Below are 19,205 nucleotides of genomic sequence, written 5' to 3' on the forward strand. Positions count from 1 at the left end.
TAAAATGACGTAGTTTACTATCAAGGATCTATATAGGGTGCGTTTTGCAGTGAATATCAAAACGCACTTACAGCATGCGCTATGCCACGCTCAAAAGTACTCAAGCAGAACAAGTCATTATGATATTAAAATGATGTCAAAATGACTCCAAAATAATCACTAAGGCCTGATTGCACCAACGTTATTTCGATTTTAATCGAGGCTTAAAACTCTTTCTGTCTCTATCTCTATTTGGCTTTAAAACGAGACAGATACAGTTTTAAGTCTTGCTTAAAGTCAAAGTGACATTGCAACTGGGCCTAAAAGTCATTTTTCAATCATTTCCGATTCATTTTAATGTTAGTTTGACGTTATTGTAACTTGTTCTGCTTGGGTAGTTATGAGCGTGTACTATAGCTTCAACATTTTAGCATTAGAATTTTCATCTTGAAATTATTCAGAAATCTATTACTAACGCGAAGCCTGGAACACCCTGTATATTGAATGTATACAATTCGTTACTTAAATAATACCCTAAAAATAAAAGTCGGAGTGTAAGTGGAATGAAAAGAAAAAAATGACAAAAGCGTAAACGAAGCTTCTAGGAAATGAAAATTGGGACAAGAAAATGTAAAAAAAAAATGTAAACGCCTCCTTTACATTTCGTTGTCCCAATTTTCGCCTCCTAAAAGCTTCGTTTACGCTTCTGTCACTCCTTCCGACTTATGCTTCGATTTTTATTCGTCATGCATAATTAATCAATCATAATTTCCATATTGCTCATTATTCTATAGGATAATTCATACTTTTTAGGATCGTAATTTTAACCACTTCGTCGGCAGGATTCGTAGACGGTCTTTTCGTTTCGTCACTTCGAAACAACATGGCGAGAATCAAGATTAAAATGCGAAACGCTCTCGAACGAAAAATATTCACATCGATTATATCTTGCTCGTCGTGAGTACCGGAATTCATTGAAAGAGTAAATGATTGCGAGTATAATTGCTGTTATGACTAGATTTGCATCGTTAAACGACCGCAATTTATCGGTTATCGATCACGATCACGATTTTCACAACCTTGTTGTTACGCGACGCGAAAGGACTGAATTCAAATTTCAGAAGAACTTGTAACGCGCGAATTCGGAACTAGTTCGGTAGCGACATCTCTGATCAAAGTGTAGCATCATTTTATTCTGGTTCAAAATGCTCTGAAGATCGATTTTTAATGGTCGATTGTAAAACTTATTTGTGAGGCTGCGTTCTTTAATAATACCGATGAAGTACCTATTATTAAAGAATAAATATGATCTCCAGACATAAAATATTTTTTTAAAACATCTTATGTTGATAATATCAATTCTTCAATTGCGGTTTACTTCACTTTCTAACGCGCATGTGCGAAATAAAGAGACACCGTTAACAACACTTGCTGATCTCTACTTTCTTTATTCATTATCCGCCAAGGCGCCAATATCAGATTTAAGGTTATGTAGTACCTAGTATAGTATTGCTATTAATTTATATATAAGTTAAAAGCCATTAGGATTGTAAAATAGAAAATATTTTTTTACGACCACGCGTGGTTTAATTATTTACTTGTACAAAAACTGCAAATTTTGATAGAATTTTGAAAAAATACAGTGATATAATATTTTCAACATGGAAGTAGCTCCAATGGGCAACTTGCCGTAAGTATAAATATATTTTTGTCTTATATGATTTTGGAAAATATCTTGAATATTTTGAAAGAAACAAAAATATTAATTTTATCAATATTATTTTGCTAATATTATTTTTCTTTTACAATGATTCATAAATGGTCTTATCGATCTGTTTATATCATAACACAATATAAAAGAAATAATTAAGTAATAATTATTTATGGAAAGTTGCAGCAAAGATTTATGGTCTATCATATCCGGTACAACATGCTGTTGTGCTAAAGAAACTGTCGAAGAAGAAATAAAGAATGCCACTGTTTTACTCAAAGAAGGGCTTCAATTTTTTAAGCCATATACAGATGCATCATTGCAAAGCATTTCTAAAAGAGATCCACCCCCTCTACAGCAAATGTTTGATTTGATTAATAAACTTGCTCCACTCCTTGTAAGTGTATTGTTTTATATTTGCATAATATAAACTGTTTTATAGATTATACATTTATCACAACTTAATTTTAATATCTATATTTTTAATTTATTCAAGAACTTGGATGCCACAATTACCTGGGATCTGGTATGCAATTTCGTGTCGTACGAATATAGAAATTGCGCAGAGACCTTTGCATCACAACTCTCGGATCTTACTTCTATAAGAGCACTAATCGATGATATTTGGAATTTTTATTACTCGGAAAGAGTGACTTTGATAAAATGCCTTAAACTTATGATTGAATATAAAGATAACAAAAGACATCCTCATCACAAAGAATTTGGAAAGTTTCTTAATGAGATTCTGATGGGAAATCTGCTTGAATCTATACGAAAACAAATAGAAGCATTGAAGTTTGTGAATGCTCCTACACGGTCGCAATTCTGTACAGAAGATCATTTACATCAATTATATAATAGTACTTTAATTGAAATGCGCGAGCTACTTCATATATTGACTGTGATTGTACATGATGTACATATTCCTAGTTACGAATTTGCCAAGTTTTATGGTAGCATAGGTGTAAGAGACTTGTATTTAAATTTTTCATATTTTTCGTATTTTTAGAACATTAGAACTTTTGCTTAAATAATAAACATTTTTTAGGGAGAACCTAGACGATTAGTCAGTACAAAAAGTCATGAAGATAAAGAAGCTATCACTAAAAAGATTGAAGAGCTACAGTACAGTCAAATAGCACTATTACTTGTAACATTGGATGTAGACAAACAGTAAGTTATTGTCATAGTTACTTTGTGTAATTAAAATTTTTATTGTGATAATTTTATTTGTATATGCGTTTTATCTTATTTTTGTGTCTTTTTTTTAGTACTAGTATGGATGACTGGATAAATGATGTCAGAAGTAATATGCAAGACATTTTTGAACATAAATGTGTTCGTGAAAGTTCACCACAAGATGGACCGTTACTCTTATCGTGGATGCTAGCAAATTATGCGATTGATCCGGACAATATAGACACATTAATTCGTTTCAGACCGTTTGGCATCAAAGCTATACAACTTGACGTATTTGAGTATCTGCGAGATTTGATAAACTGTGAAATGTTTCAAGAAGAGACCCATTATGCTGAAGTCGTGCGAAGCAGCGTTTACAATCTTTTATCCTTGATGTGCGTCTTTATGGACGAAGATCGATTAAGTGCTTTAAATGGTATTTTCGATGCCCTGGCTGCCGTAGTAAAGTTTCCAGAATGCGCAACTAGATTCTGGGCTGAACAAGGTGATGGTTTATGGTCGATTTATAAAGTTGCCAAAGAACTATATCCTTACAAATTCGAACCTTTAACCAAGATAGCTATTGGTCTGGCATCCACAATAATTACGAGTGCCAAAAAGGTAACATATAATTCTACATTTTGAATTTGTTTCATCAAATATTTAATGTCTTACATGAAATCAATTATTTATTTAGATTGCGTCAGAGTTGAATAATCTACAATCTCTGAAAATAGAGGTTTCTCGCCAAAGAGATTATAGTAAACCATTGCAGCCATACAAAGCGGATTGTATAATTCAAGAGAACTCATTTACTATAGCTAGCAACTGCATGTGCGAGAAAATTACCGTGTTATCTGATGAGAAAGAAGTAGTATTATTTCATACAAAGGCGAATTATTGGAACGCTTTGCATCATAAAATGGAACAGTTATTTTCTCAAGCAAGTCGTGGAATTACACATATCACGGTGAATGGTGATAATTTATCGGAAAATGTTCGTCTAGGCCTAAAATTGTTAGAAGCATTATTGGCTAAAGATATTGAGATACCATCGAGCATGGTTACTCCTACAGAACTAAGTTTTGAAATTATTAATCGATTCTCATATCCAGCACTACCAACGAATCTGTATAAAATCGTTGCTGTATGCATCAGCATTTCATCAAAATTGGTTTTGAGGTATCCCGAAGATATTCTCTCGCGAACGCGATCCGGTGTTTATCCAAAATTTAATAATTGGAATCAAAAACCGTTATACTTTGCGGAAGCGATTTCCTTCGATGGTGGTCTCATCGCGTCGTGGCTATCAGGAATAGAAACCATCGAACATACGTATCCCATTCTGTGCGCGTTTCTAGACACATTGTACAATTATCTAATCGCGAAGCACAGTAAAGAGGCTATGTACACTATTGAAATACCGGGCATGGTATTTCTGCTACAAGCTGTATTACCCAAGCTGGACTCGTGGTATTTTGAATCAAACGCAGAACGAATTGATTTATGGCTAAAGAGTATGTTTTGTATTCATCGAGCTCTGGATTCAACTTTACCTAAAGATGATATTCGCAACGAATTACAGCTTGTTGTAGTATACAGTCTGCTTTATTTAGAACCGCGTCACGCACTGCTGAAATTACTTCGAACAGGCGAGCGCACGTTACACAATAAAATGATTTCGGAGACAAATTGGATCAATGGAAAAGGATTCAAGACTATCAAAAGTGTAGAACTAGCTCTGTCGATAGTCAATCGATTATTAATGTTCAGAAAATCTCTGGGTCTAGAACTTGGTGACAGATCGCCTCTCGAAATTGCTTTGTACTCCTCTCCGAGAGTACCTAACGGACTTCTTATAGTACCAACAATTGTTAATTATCTGTATGTTTGGTTTAGCCCTTCGTTGCAGAAAATGGCTGTAAGATTACTGAAGAAATTTGCGGAGGAATTTTCCATGTCTTTGCTCGTTTGCATGGGAATGGACGGAACATCTATACGAGAAACCTTTGCGTTTCGATTAACTCTACCAACATGCGCGATTGAAGTCAAAGTCGCTATTTTAGAATTGGTTGCCGTATGTCTGGAGAAACAACCTGGCTTGACGGAAGCTCTCTTCAACATCATGCATCAAGCAGAACGCAAGAGAATCTTCCCACGTCCAGCCGACGAATTTCTTACTGAAGGTTGTAGTCAATTTTTGGATTCATATTTAGAACGAATGTATAAGGAAGACGATATCGTGTGTGATAAATTGTATGATAGCACAATGACAGTATTGCGCGCCATGTGGTATCATAGAAATGAAATCCTTGTCAATTTCTTTCGGAAGCGAGAAAAATTTTGGAGCCATCTATTCGCGCCGCTTTTTAAAACTTTAGTGACGGGTGCGAAGGGCTATTCTCAATTGTTAGATGTAATTACATTGGAATTGTACAAAAGTCCATTATTAGAGAATAATTTTTCAAAAAGTTTAAAGGAACTGTTGGACAAATCTAAGGATCATTGGAAAAAATTAGCTATGTATGTTCTCGATGTTCCTGCAAACAACGAAAACGAGAAGGAACAGCATACAAAGCAAGATAGACTCATAGAACCATTGTATGAAATTAATTTAGAGTCTTGGTATCACTTTATCGTTATGCTCACCGATGATCGAACGGCGAAAAATTATCCGATTAATGTAACACAGGCACATCTGTTAACTCAGTTGGCCTTGGATTCTCTATTGGAGCGAGTGAAGGAACCTAATGATTCCAGTAGTGGCAAGATTCCGATGTTATTGGCTTCTTTATCTCTGAGATGTATCACCTCTTGGAAACAGATGTGCGTCGGTGATTCGAGGATTTTTAAAACCAGACTATCGCAACTGACACAAGAGATAGCACAAACTTATCGCGGTTTTGGAAAGGCCCTACGACAAACAATGATATCATTACTTCTTGGATGCGTGCAACTGGTCAAAAGTACTTTAGCCGAAGATTCGGCAAGCCTGGAATATCTTTTAGCGCACTCTTGCACGATCGCTATTTATGAACTAGAGGAATTGAAGAAAGCTGCCCTTCAATTAGAACATCGAAAACAACAATTTTCTGTCACTCTTACGACTGATGAGAAAGATACACAGAAGAAGGCTGATTGTCACAGCGCAGAGACACTCCGTGGAATACGAGAGAGTCTACCGGCGACGTTAGCTATCAGCATGGTGACGCAATTGTTACGATCATATGTTGAACGGAATGCAAATTTCAAGCATCGTCTAAGAGCTAGTTGTGTGCAACTTCGTCAGATGATACCTGAATTGATGGTATGCGTCGGTTATACTCTTCAGAAATATCCATATCTGAAGTTTAGTACAGCAGCTCTGAGTTTGTTAGGCGTTATATCGCGTTCACCGTATTGTTCATATCCTATTAACGATAATGACATCGCGAAACTCTGGCTGAGCTTGATTCCACCAGCAGATATCTCCAATAGTATGCTCGATTCATTATATGATGATTCGGTAAATGGTCAGTGGCGTTGCCAAGATTGGTGGCCATTATACACACTGGGCTTGGAATTTCTGATAGGCCTGGTCAGCAGCGAGACACACATGATGTTTGTCAATCATATAGTTGTTTTCTTAAATTCTCACGAACATCAATTAATGGTGGTATCCACTTTATTGAGACACACTGCCGATCTGCTAGCCGCCGATCTAATTCAATCACTGGTCGCTCTTATACATGCTACAGCCACGCAAATATACATTTGGAATGCAATTCAACAAAGTGTTCGCGAAACTCTTATTAAATGTATGTATTTGGCGTACGATAGTACGGTGAACCTGCTGCTGAGACCGCGGATACTTAAATTTATCATTGACGGTATCAGCGTGGAGAGTGCCGAAGAGCTCGAGTCTTGCGATAGTCGGTTACCCAGTGGTGAACTGAAACTGCTGGTGAACAAACTGATTGTCATAAATACAACCTGCGCGTTAAGCTTCGTTCACTTCTCGCCCAAGTTGAACACTCTAGTGGATACGATATATACTCAGGATTACTGGTACACGCCAATGGCCGAGATGAACTTTGGACCTCCGCAAATGAGCATGAGCTCCGGTCCACGGCTTACTTATGGTACAATAATCAGCTCGACACAGCTATTCACCCAAGCTCTTCACTCTCGTTCACAGCCCGTTGCTGCTTCATTACCCGCGTCTTCAACATCGCAGCCTGGACGCGAAGACAAAACAGATTCTGCGAAGAAAGAATGGGAACGTGCCGCACCAGAAAATCTTCGTCGCATGCATACGAGTAAGGATTTACGACGAATAATTCACGCGGCCTCTGGTTCAACTTCCAGAACGTCTAACATTGGCAGAGAGTTTCTAGGATACGTCAGTGGTCTAGATGTCACGGTGCCATTACTTAGCAGTCCTAGACTCGTGCGTCGACCATACGACCCACTGATATGTGAAAACACTATTCTTTCAAGAGCAACTGCTTTGGCAACTGGTAGACACGTAACGAAGAGTAGTAGCAGTGGAGCTGCTGGCGCTCCGGGTAACGGTAGCCCAATCGTAGCAAGAAATCACAGATTTAGTGATCCATGGTTTGAATCCATGGATGAAAACAATACACGATTAGCATTGGAAATCAATCTTATCCTGATATTGTCACAGGCTCTGGAAGGAGTAAAAAGCCCCAGGCTCGCTTTGCGAGATCGTCAGCTCATAGCACGGGAGACCGCTACTGAACTAGGAGTTTTCTTCGATTTTCTCGAACACCGCGGTACTCCCGATATCTGGCAAGTAAAGGGTTCCCTCATAGATGCGGATACAAGAAGTTCCAGGACAATTCAAGATACGAGTGATCCGACACAAATAAATTTACCAGCGAGACTTCAAAAGAACAGTACTATTGACAAAGCACCGGTGTGCTCGCCCGACCACGAAAATTTTTCAATGGAGATGAACCGAACTGAAACACAAGAGAAAAGACTTGACGATAGTGTCCTCACTACTGGCGTTTTCAAAACGAATGTCAGCAGTGTACAATTCTTACCATTAATGGGAAAATTACTTAAGACAGTTGTTGAGTCGTTGGACTCGACACAATTTCGATAAACAGTATTTTTCAAACATAGTTCTTGATATATATAACTCATTCTCAAATGATGTGTGAATTCAGAATTCGAAAACTAAATCTACTAGAATGATGAATATAAATGAATATTATAAATAAATATCAAGAGCTACGTTTTTAAATATTAAAAGCTATCATTTTTTTACATGACTGTAAGTAAAGACATAATTAAGTATGTATAATATATAATAGAGCACTTAACGTGTGTTATTTTGTAAAAGATTAAAAAAATATTTGCAAATGTGTTAATTGATAACGTCGTAATAAACATATTAATTTTTTTCATATATCGTGTATTATAAATATATAGGAACATTCGATGAGGAATAAAGAGGCCAACAGGAATCTAAAGAATATAATATTCAACAGTTTCTAATTTAGCCTGTACTTTTTTATATCAACACTATTTATAAATGATGAAACATAATATAATGCGTATCCAGTAAATTAGAAATATTTCGTGTTTCTTAAATAGATTGCTAGGAAAACGTGAAAATACAAACTATATAATTTTATACACAGCCAACTACTTAACGAGGGAAACGAATTATTAGGATTGCTATTAATGCATATTCTTTACATTAAAATAATAATGACCATGTTTCTATTAACTTTCAGTTTAACTTTATCATTCAACATTTACCAGATTTCGTTTTTTATTGAACTAATAAATCACTGTGAAGTTCCGCACGATACTTTTTACAAATTTATTGCCGATCCGAAGACAAATTTGTCTTCGACAAATTGAATCATGATCAATTACATATTAACTATGCAATACAATGATTTATCCATGAAAATTTACAATCGCAGTATATAATACTATTTCACTTCTCTGTCGAATACTGGCGCTCCAGTCTCTCAACAAAGTCTCTTTTGAAATGCGTCCTTCTTTTTGTATGGAATATCTCTAAGTTCATAAACAGATAGAAGAAAAATAGAGAAAGCTACAATGCTACCCTCGCTCGTTTTGCCGCGTTTATTTTCAATTTGTATCTTTAACCTTACATACAATATATGCTCTAATCTTTCACGCAAAAGCGCGTTCTTTCATCTTTCATACCACTATACAACAGCGCGCACTTGCGCCAAGATTAATAATTATATTACGCGCGATACAGTATAAAAATATAATCCTTGATATTAACGAATATTATGCGTTACGACAATAGCGATGGTGCAAGTGCCGAATTAGGCACTCCGCGCAAGGACATTCGTCGCCTTTCAGGATGAACACCTGAAGGTCGGGTTAGACGCTAAGGGGGCAGATGAGGTAAAATGTTCTCGGGCGAGGGTGTGTCATGAGAATCATTGCTTCTGGATGATGTTACTCGTTGATGATAGTAATTATTCGGGACAACAGTGGCGGCAATAGTAGCAGCAGGAACGGTAGAACTAGTGGTAACTGTATTTGTCGAGCCGAGACTTGTGACCATTGCTGTGGACGTAGTGGCTGTGGTGGTATTTATTGTTATTGTTGTAATGACTGAAGAGGTAGGTTGACTTCGGGACGCTAGACCACTCCACGCTAGAGAATTTACACAACCCGAGTCAGACGAAGGACAGTCTGAATGACGAGTCGATGGTGAACAATATGTCGGTGTGGTTAAAGCGCTGGAATTACATATTGAGGATATGGTAGTCACTGCTGACGTTATTAAGGGCGGTGGTGGCGGAGGCGGTGGTGGTGGCGCTGGTGTTGGACCATTAACATCCGCCAATGGATCAATCACGTTTCCATCCCAAGCATCTGTTGATTTGGATTCATCGTTGTTGGTCACGCTGGTACTCGATCTTTGCCGCTTGGTATCACCATAGAGCAAACAATGAACGTTTGGTGAGCTACTGCGATCTCGCACTCCTTCTTGCTCCTCAAGGAATCGGTCCATATAGTCCCTGCTTGCGATTTAATGGTTCTGTCATTCACGTTTGCAGTAATTGTATTAACGAAAGCAATTATATTGTAAAGTATTAATTGGGTAATGTTATTCTAGAGTGTTAGATTTAATATTTTAATAGATTGTAAGTAATATATCTATTACAAAAATTTTCGTGTTTTAATGTAAAGATTTAAAATTGCGATAGAGAAAATACTCACGTGATACCGGGATGCAGAGCATATTTTTTCTTTTCTAATCGCGCTTTGTACGTAAATATGTCATGGCGCTCCGTTTTCTTCCACAAATAATAAAATTGTACTAACTCTCCGACCGATCTGGTTCTCACCTGAAGAAAGGAATGTTTCACTATAAAGTTTACTGTCAAGTTTGAGTCATCACAATACAGCAATGACTTGTACGTATTAAATTAATTGTATAATATAATTATTGTGTAATAGAAAATTATGCATTTTAATTTCATTGAAAAAAAATTTCTGCAATAGTACTTTTGTTGTACCGTACAATGGTAATATTTTTTATATGATTGTGAAAAAATTAAGCGATAATAATATAAGCAATGCAAAATTAAACCTCAGTATTTTTAATAAATTGGAATCATTCTATTCTCAACGTTCACTTCAATTTTTAATAATGTAAGACTTAAGGTTTAATTCTACATATATACCGCATACCTTATTTTTCTGTATAAGATGAAAATCCTTTCCATAAGTCCGCAATCCAGATTCAAAATTATGACATTCCTCTTCTGACCAAAGACTCACTGCATCCGTAGGAGGAAGTACATTCATTCGTCGTCTTCGTAATGCTTCTTCAAGGTTGTAGCCACATTGTAATAGGAGATACAAAGCCTGCTCGTCATCTCTAATATGTGATCCAGCCGGTAATGAGCCGCCCTTTACCGCTGGAAGTTGCGCGCGTTCTAGGAACTCTTCTGTATCTTCCTCGGATATATGGCTGGGATCCCATAACATTTTATCTTCATTCTCATATGGCAACGCATCGTCGTAACGACACAAACCTTCTGGTATCGCTGCTTGGTAATCAGTACCAACCATGATTGTTTTCTTCCATTCCTCCTCGTCTGGACTGTAGTCACAATCATCTTCTTCTTCTTCACTCTGCGGCCTTGAAACACTCCGTAATAATCTCGAACTGCCACTGCCTATTCCCGCACTGACTATCCTATCTTCTGAGCCATCGATTGGGCCACTGGCATTACCTTCTTCGATAGTGCTATTAGTAGCACTAGCTCCCCCTAAATTAACTATTACACTGCACTCAACAGCATTAGCACTTCCCGTTGTAGGTGACATTCTATTTTTCTTCCTGCTTCCGGTTCGAGTACCCGAGCAATCTTCGGCTTCGGCATCTTCATCATCGTCCTCATCGTCATCGATTCTACGTTTCCTGTTATCCCTGCTGCCAGCAATGTTGCTATTGCCTTTTGTCGTTGATCCCGCTAATGCCGCTGTCTTATCCTTTCCCTTAACCAACATTTCTGTGTAGAATTGTTTAAGGTCTGGCTCATTACTGGTTGCATCAGCCTCGTCATCATCATCGTCGTCGTCTGCATCGTTGTCACCTTTGTCCGAGTAACGCTCCTGAGTCTCGGGATTACCACTTCCAGATGGTAGCAGCATGTGATCGGAACTGTTGGAATTCTCCGTCGAGGGATCACCGTATCCGTACATGGCAAGAAGATCTTTCAGTGGCATATCACCTTCCTTGCTCAAAGAGACAAAAATAGATCATTATTACATCGAGCGTACTTTACGGACTAAACATGGAATCTCACTACGAGAACGCACTTTGAGTCCAAAGTGTTGCGGAAACTTATCATAATTGTAATTATTTATGGGCTCGATTTTTTCATTTCTCAGGCTTGATCCTAGAATAGTCGGGATCAGAACTTTGTTACAAAGTGACAAATGTATAATATATAATGTGCAAAGTGTTAATATCAGATACAGTGGAGATATACCTTTTGCAAGTTGGACAACTCGTTGTGAGAATCCTCGCTACCTTCTAAGGCTTCTTCCTCGTCCAATGTTCGTTCGTCATCAAAATCATTTACCATCATTTCTGTTGCAGAACCCATATCATAATCTCGATCTGCCCTGTAAGGAACGCATACCATTAGAAGCGATATCATTACGAACGCATTCCTTTGCTACGTTCATTCTTTTTCTACATCTTTCTCGGTACACAAAAAACAAAGTTACAACTTCTACAGTTAGTCGCTACGTAAGTGGATGCGCACTTACATGATTCTACAATCCCTATTCACCGAGATAGGAACATAACACACAAACGGTATATACACACATCAATGCATAGACGTAGCACCGGGAGATGTATCACCACAATTGTACATACAACTACGTTCCCCAAACAGTCTGCGTTGTGCGAGCCTTCCAAACACGGAGACAGGAGTCGGTGTGGTGGGTTTTTGACTTAGCTTAGTTCGACTTCGACATTCAACGTAGGCGGGATAAAGACAGGTTTACATTCGGAACGCGGCGGGTGTCTAACCTCAATCTGACGAGTCACAGTGGTACTCACAACACAGGTGTCACAGTCTTGACACCGCGGCAACTGACATTTCACGAAACGTCACAGGATATCGGCCAGCCCGTCTCGTCGGATACTTCTCGTTCACTCTGTGAGGCTACGCGAGTCTTTCCCTGCAGTCTTCGTTCGCAGGCGACAACAAACCCCGTCTTGACTCCGGACATACGAAAAGTCAGAGACACGTAAGGCACAACATTTCATCGAGCAGGAAAACACGCGACTCGGCGACTCGCAACATCACGCAACGTATGCCACATACGGAGATCACAAATTTACGGGTGAATCAACGAAAGACGCACACTCTCCATTATTTGTATTCGTCGCATTCATCTCCCTCCGAGCTGTGTTCAGAAAATGGACGCAACCGAGTGTAGCCGAGAGCGTCGTTGCTTCTCGCTCTCTCTCAGTCCCTCCCACGCAAAAGAGAAACAAAGCGTTCGCGTACGTAACTTCAAAATCCAACGTGATTGGCCCGCGAACGTAACAAATAACTAGATGGAGGCATTTCAGCGTTTTGAGAGATTCTTTAAGAATATAAAGAATGATAGCATTTTGATAATTATAAAAGATATATATATTTCTATTAGCGAGGACTTTGACCAGTTTTTAGTTATTAGGAGTATTTAGTTATTACCAGTTTTAACTTCAAATCAAAGGAGTGTAGAAGCATACGTCGGAAAAATAATTTATCACGTTTCATTTTAATTCAGTAATAGAAATCACATGTAAACAAAGGATAGCGTTTGTTGACTGGATTTTATTGGGAAATGTTGACTTTCAAAATGACATAAGTAACAGATGTCTCTGACCACAGAATACGCAGCTAAAATTTAAACGTAAACAGCGGCTAATTTAATCAGTGTTTACGTTATCAAATAATACCTGAATAATTAAATAAGATTAAAGAAATTGTAACTTATTAAGTAATTATATCTGTATTATTTTATTTAACTTCATTGAATTACTAATTTTTTAATTATTATTGAATACATGAAAAGAGAGAAAAAAATGTATGTATAATTATATGTATAATTAAAAATTTTATTTTAGACTGCCAATTAAATTAATCGAAACTTCATCGAAATTTGAAATTATTCTGAGATACCTTTTTTTGTTTGTAATATATAGATTTATTAATGATAGTAACTAATAATAATAATGTTAATCAAAATATTGTTTTAATGTTTTATTTATGAGATATACATCGATGACTAATCACTCATATTATATTGTTATAACCACTTAAATTATATTATGATAATTGTTCATACTTTTACAATATATTGGTGCGTTCCAAAACTCATTCTAAAAAGATACTTTGATTTTCACTCCACCCACTCCACCTGTCTTTTCGTTACGTTCATTTGATATCTTCCACTCTATCTAACACATTTTAGCCATGACCGTAATTGCATACAAGCGACTGAAACAGTGTTTCGAATATTTGACAAGGCGTGTCCATTACACGAAAAATTAGTACGAAACGTTTTGCATACGTTCTAAAGCATGCGAACGCAATAAGTGAGTGTATTCATACAAATACGCGCGTAAATAACTAGTGTTTCTTCTAATATTGCAGCACAAAAATCGCAAATTTGATAAAAATTACATTATGAGTCAATGTATTTGTTATTAAATTTATATTATTATTATCAGCGTATGTCTTTTGCATTTACTGCTATAATTCAATTATTGGTAATAAATTTATGCAAAAAATTGTTTGAGCATTTTTAGCAAAAAACAAAATGCTATTTACAGCGTTATTATGCTACTTATACTATAGTCTGTTTATGTGATTTTTCAGTTCCAGAAAAGGAAACAATACATAAATATATCATTAATCGCATATCATAAGGAACTACATATCATAACTGACCTATTTAACATCTCTATAAATCGTAAGTATAAATAAACTACAGTAAATGGAGTACAGTAGAACTCCGTTTCTACCGTACTCTACATTTATGTCCATTTCTACCAATATAAATATTAATTTTAATCTTGGTTTAATTTACATTTTATTCTTTTCTAATTCTTAGAACTAGAAAGAGATAAAAAGTAAGTTAAAGATTAAATTAACATTCATATAATCATAACATTCATATCCATTTCTACATTGGTAGAAACGGATATTATATGAATATGTAACACTTCTGTTATTGTTAATTGATATTTACTGGATATTATTGGAACTAACAAATAGTAATAGAAGAGAGAACTATAGCTATCTCTCTTATCCAAACCATTCGGTTATCGGAATTATCTGCTAACATGTTTGAATAAATAGAATCCTGTATTATTGAATTTTTTGTTTCATTTGATACATTGATCATGTTTGATTTTGTTTGCAAGTGAGTCAAGATGCATTATGGAAAGAAGTCTCCCAGCATGGGAACACCATCTGTGTATTCCCATGTAACCACTACTCGCAGCAGTGCAAATCTCAGATCATCAAGATCTGCTCGCAGTGTAAAGATTCCGTGGTATCAAAAACCAATAGTGACACATGCTTACATACTCGATATTCAAAGAGGTGCTATGTTCACTGCTGTATTTTCAATGGTATGCATTTAACAAAAATAGTATTTGAAAATACTTTCTTGTAATATATTTAAGTAATATAGAATAAATATTCTTTCAGTGCCTAGCCTTTTTCACGATATGTACAGCTATTTTTGATATCTACTGTTTGTCGCAAGCTGCGCCTGGTTCTACACACTATGGATATTATATCATATCATATGAATTTGTTTATGTGGGCAATCAACATAGTAGGGCCATTTTTTTATTTAAAAAAATTTTGTAAATATAAATTTTAAAAATTAATCAAGACAGAACCTTATATTATTTGTTTCTTTTTCCAGTTCGAAATGCTCTGATCGTGTCTGCATTGTTCTCAATGTTGGGTGGAATAGTTATCTTTGCGACTTCTTTTATATTGATCAGAGCTCTGCGAAAAGAACATGAAAAAAAAATGGTACCATGGTTGTATAGTTTTGCCATTTTCACAATTTTCCGATTCTTTGCTTTTATATTCTTCAGTATTGTAAATGACATGATATTTGCCTATAATATCATGATGTGTCTTCTGTGGATAATATTTCTTTGCATTTCTGCATATGGTTGGCTTATCGTTTATTCTTTATATCTTGAATTATGTGATCTAACAAGATTAGAAGATCTGGCTCATCTACGGGTATGATATATTATTAAATTAATTATATCATAATTGTAACGTATATTACAAAAATCGTATGATTATAAACAGTAAGATTTAAATTTAAAACATGTTATTATTTCAGATTGGTACAATGCAGTCTCTAAATGCATCAACGACACATTCTATTGCTGGTTCTCGACCTACAACGCCTCATAGTGCAGTGTCAACTATGCCTGTTAATTAAATAATGATATATACATAATACCATACATAACTATATACAATAGATAAAAAAGGTATTTGTATGTTTTTTGAGATGATATTTTATAAAAAAGAGGAATATTGTCGTTTCTTTTTTTTTACAAAGGAAACAAATTCTTTCTATACATATATAATTTTCTATCTTAAATTTATTTTGATAAAATCGTTTTGCAATATTTCTCTTTTTTATATCAAATTATTTAAAAAAATGGTTTTTTACATATACCTTTTTTATCAACCGAATGTTTAATGCATATATATATATATATATACTTTTTTCGTTTGATATATACATATTTATATATAAGATAAAGTGATTAAAATAATTCTTCAAATTAAACAAAGACACTGCCGTTGTATATAACAGACGCACAAAGAATTTGTTAAAGTAGTTGTATACACACATATATATATATATATATATATATATATATATATATATATATATATATATATATATATGTATATATAATTCTTTCTTTGCTGCTCAAATTGCTTTTTAATAATTCTACAATGAATAGACTTATCGATATGATATATAACAATACGAATTATATAAATTCTTATGGCATTTTGCTGCTAAACATATTTGCACAAAAATTTGTTGCGATATAGTTCCGTCCACGTATAAAATGATTAGATTTAAACATATATATATTGTAAGTATTTCTTATAACGTATTAACATATTCCGTCCATTTATACTTGCAAAGAGTAGATGAACTTTCTTACGATATCATATTTGACTTTATAATATCGTACATATATATATATATATATATATATATATATATATATATATATATATAAGCTTTCTTATAATATTAAATATTTGTTATTGAAATTATTGTAATATTATATTTCACATGTTTGAAAAATATAATTATTATGCTCCTATTGCTAATATTTTTGTGATTAATTTCCAAATACATCAAAGAACAGCGATTAGGATTAAAGCTTTTATCTTTAGTCAATGCATCTAATAAAGTTTTGTTTTAAAGATAAGTTAATTAAGTAAAATTATGTTTATTGTAGTATTAAAGAATAACTACATAAAGGTGATACCAATAAATATAAAATTCATTTTAAGATCGTTATAATAAAATCTCGTAAAACCAAGCGAATGAGATGCTGCTGTTTCCATAAATCTATAAAAATAAATCGGTCAATACATTTGACAAGCAATTTAAGTTAAGTGCCAGATAAAGACAAAGAAATATCACGTAGAAATTGAAGCAAGCAAATATAATCATTTATATATACAATACTTTTGCAATTTTATGTAATTATTTTGGAATTATTTTTACAGTAATTTATTTACATAACTGTTAGCAGTTACATTTTTGCAGATACAAATGTTTCTTTCTAAATATTTGAAGGTACAATTGTCAACGCTATTCTCTTGTGTAACACCTTGCATAATCAACATCTGAAAAAAGTAACAAAAGTAATATACCGTAGAAAAATGATGACAAAGAGAAAAATTTACTTTGCGCACGCTGACTATAAATAAAAGCATCATAGGACGGTATTCAAAGTCAATTCTTTGTTGTAAGTATAGTTTTACCACATATTAGTATCTTAAGACATTACTTAAGATAGTCTTGAAATAATAATGGACTATGAATACCGATCATAATATTAAGAAATATATTTAAAGAAATATACCAATTGACGAGTGTCAGATGGAAATAGAAGTTGATTCACTCATTTGTGCGCTAGCAGATTTTATAGGAGTTCGAGAGGAGTGCCTTGATTTCAAGGATGTTTCACTCCTAGTAACACGATCGTCTTCAGAATCGGTGTATGATTCTTGTTGTTCACTAATAATTCGGCGTCTCCTCGAAGTGTGATCTCTTGTTACTGTGTTACCGATTAACAAAATCGCTCTACCCAATAAAGTTAACAGGAACATGCCGATCATCGACAAGACATGCTGAATTATACTAAGTGCTCCAGTAGCGGCGTACATAGCGATGGCTAGACACATGATGAGGGCCGCGTGGCGATAATTATCGCCATTCGCTGACACCTGAATCGCTCAGCGATGACATGGTCAACGCGATATTTATTGTGATATATTCTGCTAGATTCACGTACGACTCGTGCGAGTATTTTGTATTTTGCAATCTACTTCACTTTTATAAGATATAGTTTGATAAATCAGCGACTTTTTGAAAAAACTACTTTTAAAAAAATTAATCAAATTTTAGTTTCAAAATAAAATTTAAAAAAGTCGCTGACTTATTAAACTGCTCACATATTTATCGCATGGAGACACAAATGCGTTTTCATATTTTCTTCTCATTCCTTTTTCTCATTTCTTATGCCTTCTCCGATACAATTTCAAGTGGCAAGGCAATTGTGTCCTCAATATAAGTAAGCACATCAAAACGAATAATAATGCACAGACAGCCAAAGCCCAAAGACAGCCGAAATTCATATGAATGAACACTTGGACAAAGTACAAATATGATGAAATTATAGTTTCCTGAATGTTGACAATGCTTTCATTGAAATTGTCTTCTGATTTTCTTCTTTTTTTAAATCAGTCTTTAAATGTATCATGTCTTTAGATGTAAATAATTATATAAATGACTTAACAAATAGAAGAAGAATTAACTTAATTATGATAAATTTTTAAATAATGGCCAGTATTCATAATCCATTCTTATTTCAAGATTGATGTCTTAATTTATATCTTAAGATGCTAATACAGCTTTGTAATTGACATCTTAATCCTGTGCTTAAAAATTTTGAAAATAAGAACCAAATATGAATACTGCTATTACAGTAAATCCGATAATTAAACTTTCTTGTTTATAAACAACTGAGCAAAGAGAGATTATATAAAGTCTCTACTCTTATCCTTGAAGGATGTTCCTACGACAATTTTCTTTAAATATATAAAGACGTTTGTGTAATTCTACCATTGTAAAATAATTTTATCAAAAAGCAATAAATACTTAATAAATTTTAAATGTCTTATTTTTTTAATTTACTTTTTCTGAGACTTAAAAAGCAAAAATTATGTTTGTAATTGTGTGTTAATTGTTTCAAGTTATTAGATGTAAGAAAGAATATTCGGAATTGAAGCGTAAATTTAAAAAATTAGTAAAAAATTATTATGTTACACTGTAATAAAATTAAAGGTCACTTTAATATTTTTATATTTAAATGATAGCTCGTATATAAAAGTTTTTGAAATGATGTATAATATTAATAAATTATTAAGAGATATTGAAAGGTCAAAGTACGAGAACAGCTTGTGTTACGTATTGTTCCAATCAACCGGATTGGATAAAGCGATGAAAA

The 19,205-nt window shown here is 34.6% G+C and overlaps 3 protein-coding genes and 1 long non-coding RNA gene across 10 annotated transcripts; 2 read left to right on the plus strand and 2 right to left on the minus strand.

Moving 5' to 3' along the window:
- The first annotated feature begins 1,276 nt into the window (after positions 1 to 1,276).
- Positions 1,277 to 8,285, plus strand: Nup188 (nuclear pore complex protein Nup188). Its single transcript, XM_011069721.2, has 6 exons — positions 1,277 to 1,669; positions 1,871 to 2,087; positions 2,187 to 2,654; positions 2,739 to 2,863; positions 2,962 to 3,490; positions 3,567 to 8,285. Exons 1-6 carry the CDS (start codon positions 1,641 to 1,643, stop codon positions 7,977 to 7,979), a joined length of 5,781 nt encoding a protein of 1,926 aa, XP_011068023.2. The 5' UTR covers positions 1,277 to 1,640; the 3' UTR covers positions 7,980 to 8,285.
- An 82-nt stretch (positions 8,286 to 8,367) lies between these two features.
- On the minus strand, positions 8,368 to 12,788 carry LOC105154292 (mesoderm induction early response protein 1). 7 transcript variants are annotated; one of them, XM_011069719.2, is made up of 5 exons: positions 12,462 to 12,788; positions 11,881 to 12,016; positions 10,571 to 11,623; positions 10,097 to 10,224; positions 8,368 to 9,897 (listed from the first exon to the last, which is right to left on the minus strand). In XM_011069719.2, exons 2-5 carry the CDS (start codon positions 11,995 to 11,997, stop codon positions 9,255 to 9,257), a joined length of 1,941 nt encoding a protein of 646 aa, XP_011068021.1. In that variant the 5' UTR covers positions 11,998 to 12,016; positions 12,462 to 12,788; the 3' UTR covers positions 8,368 to 9,254. The 7 variants fall into 7 exon arrangements, with proteins under 7 accessions (XP_011068021.1, XP_011068020.1, XP_011068017.1 ...); XM_011069718.2 differs by having other exon boundaries at positions 12,276 to 12,788; XM_011069715.2 differs by having other exon boundaries at positions 12,225 to 12,788.
- Positions 12,789 to 13,862: 1,074 nt separating this feature from the next.
- pasi2 (Protein) lies at positions 13,863 to 16,609 on the plus strand. The gene is made up of 6 exons (XM_011069713.2): positions 13,863 to 13,991; positions 14,275 to 14,368; positions 14,823 to 15,032; positions 15,112 to 15,241; positions 15,335 to 15,666; positions 15,773 to 16,609. The coding sequence occupies exons 3-6, from the start codon at positions 14,832 to 14,834 to the stop codon at positions 15,872 to 15,874; spliced, it is 765 nt and encodes a 254-aa protein (XP_011068015.1). The 5' UTR covers positions 13,863 to 13,991; positions 14,275 to 14,368; positions 14,823 to 14,831; the 3' UTR covers positions 15,875 to 16,609.
- Positions 16,610 to 17,187: 578 nt separating this feature from the next.
- Positions 17,188 to 18,936, minus strand: LOC147910445 (uncharacterized). Its single transcript, XR_015544292.1, has 2 exons — positions 17,559 to 18,936; positions 17,188 to 17,319 (listed from the first exon to the last, which is right to left on the minus strand). It is a non-coding gene; the product is annotated as an uncharacterized LOC147910445 (long non-coding RNA).
- Positions 18,937 to 19,205: the final 269 nt, after the last annotated feature.

This window comes from Acromyrmex echinatior, chromosome 2 (genome assembly GCF_024713525.1).
Source record: "Acromyrmex echinatior isolate Ae372 chromosome 2, ASM2471352v2, whole genome shotgun sequence".
Classification (NCBI taxonomy): Eukaryota; Metazoa; Arthropoda; class Insecta; order Hymenoptera; family Formicidae; genus Acromyrmex; species Acromyrmex echinatior.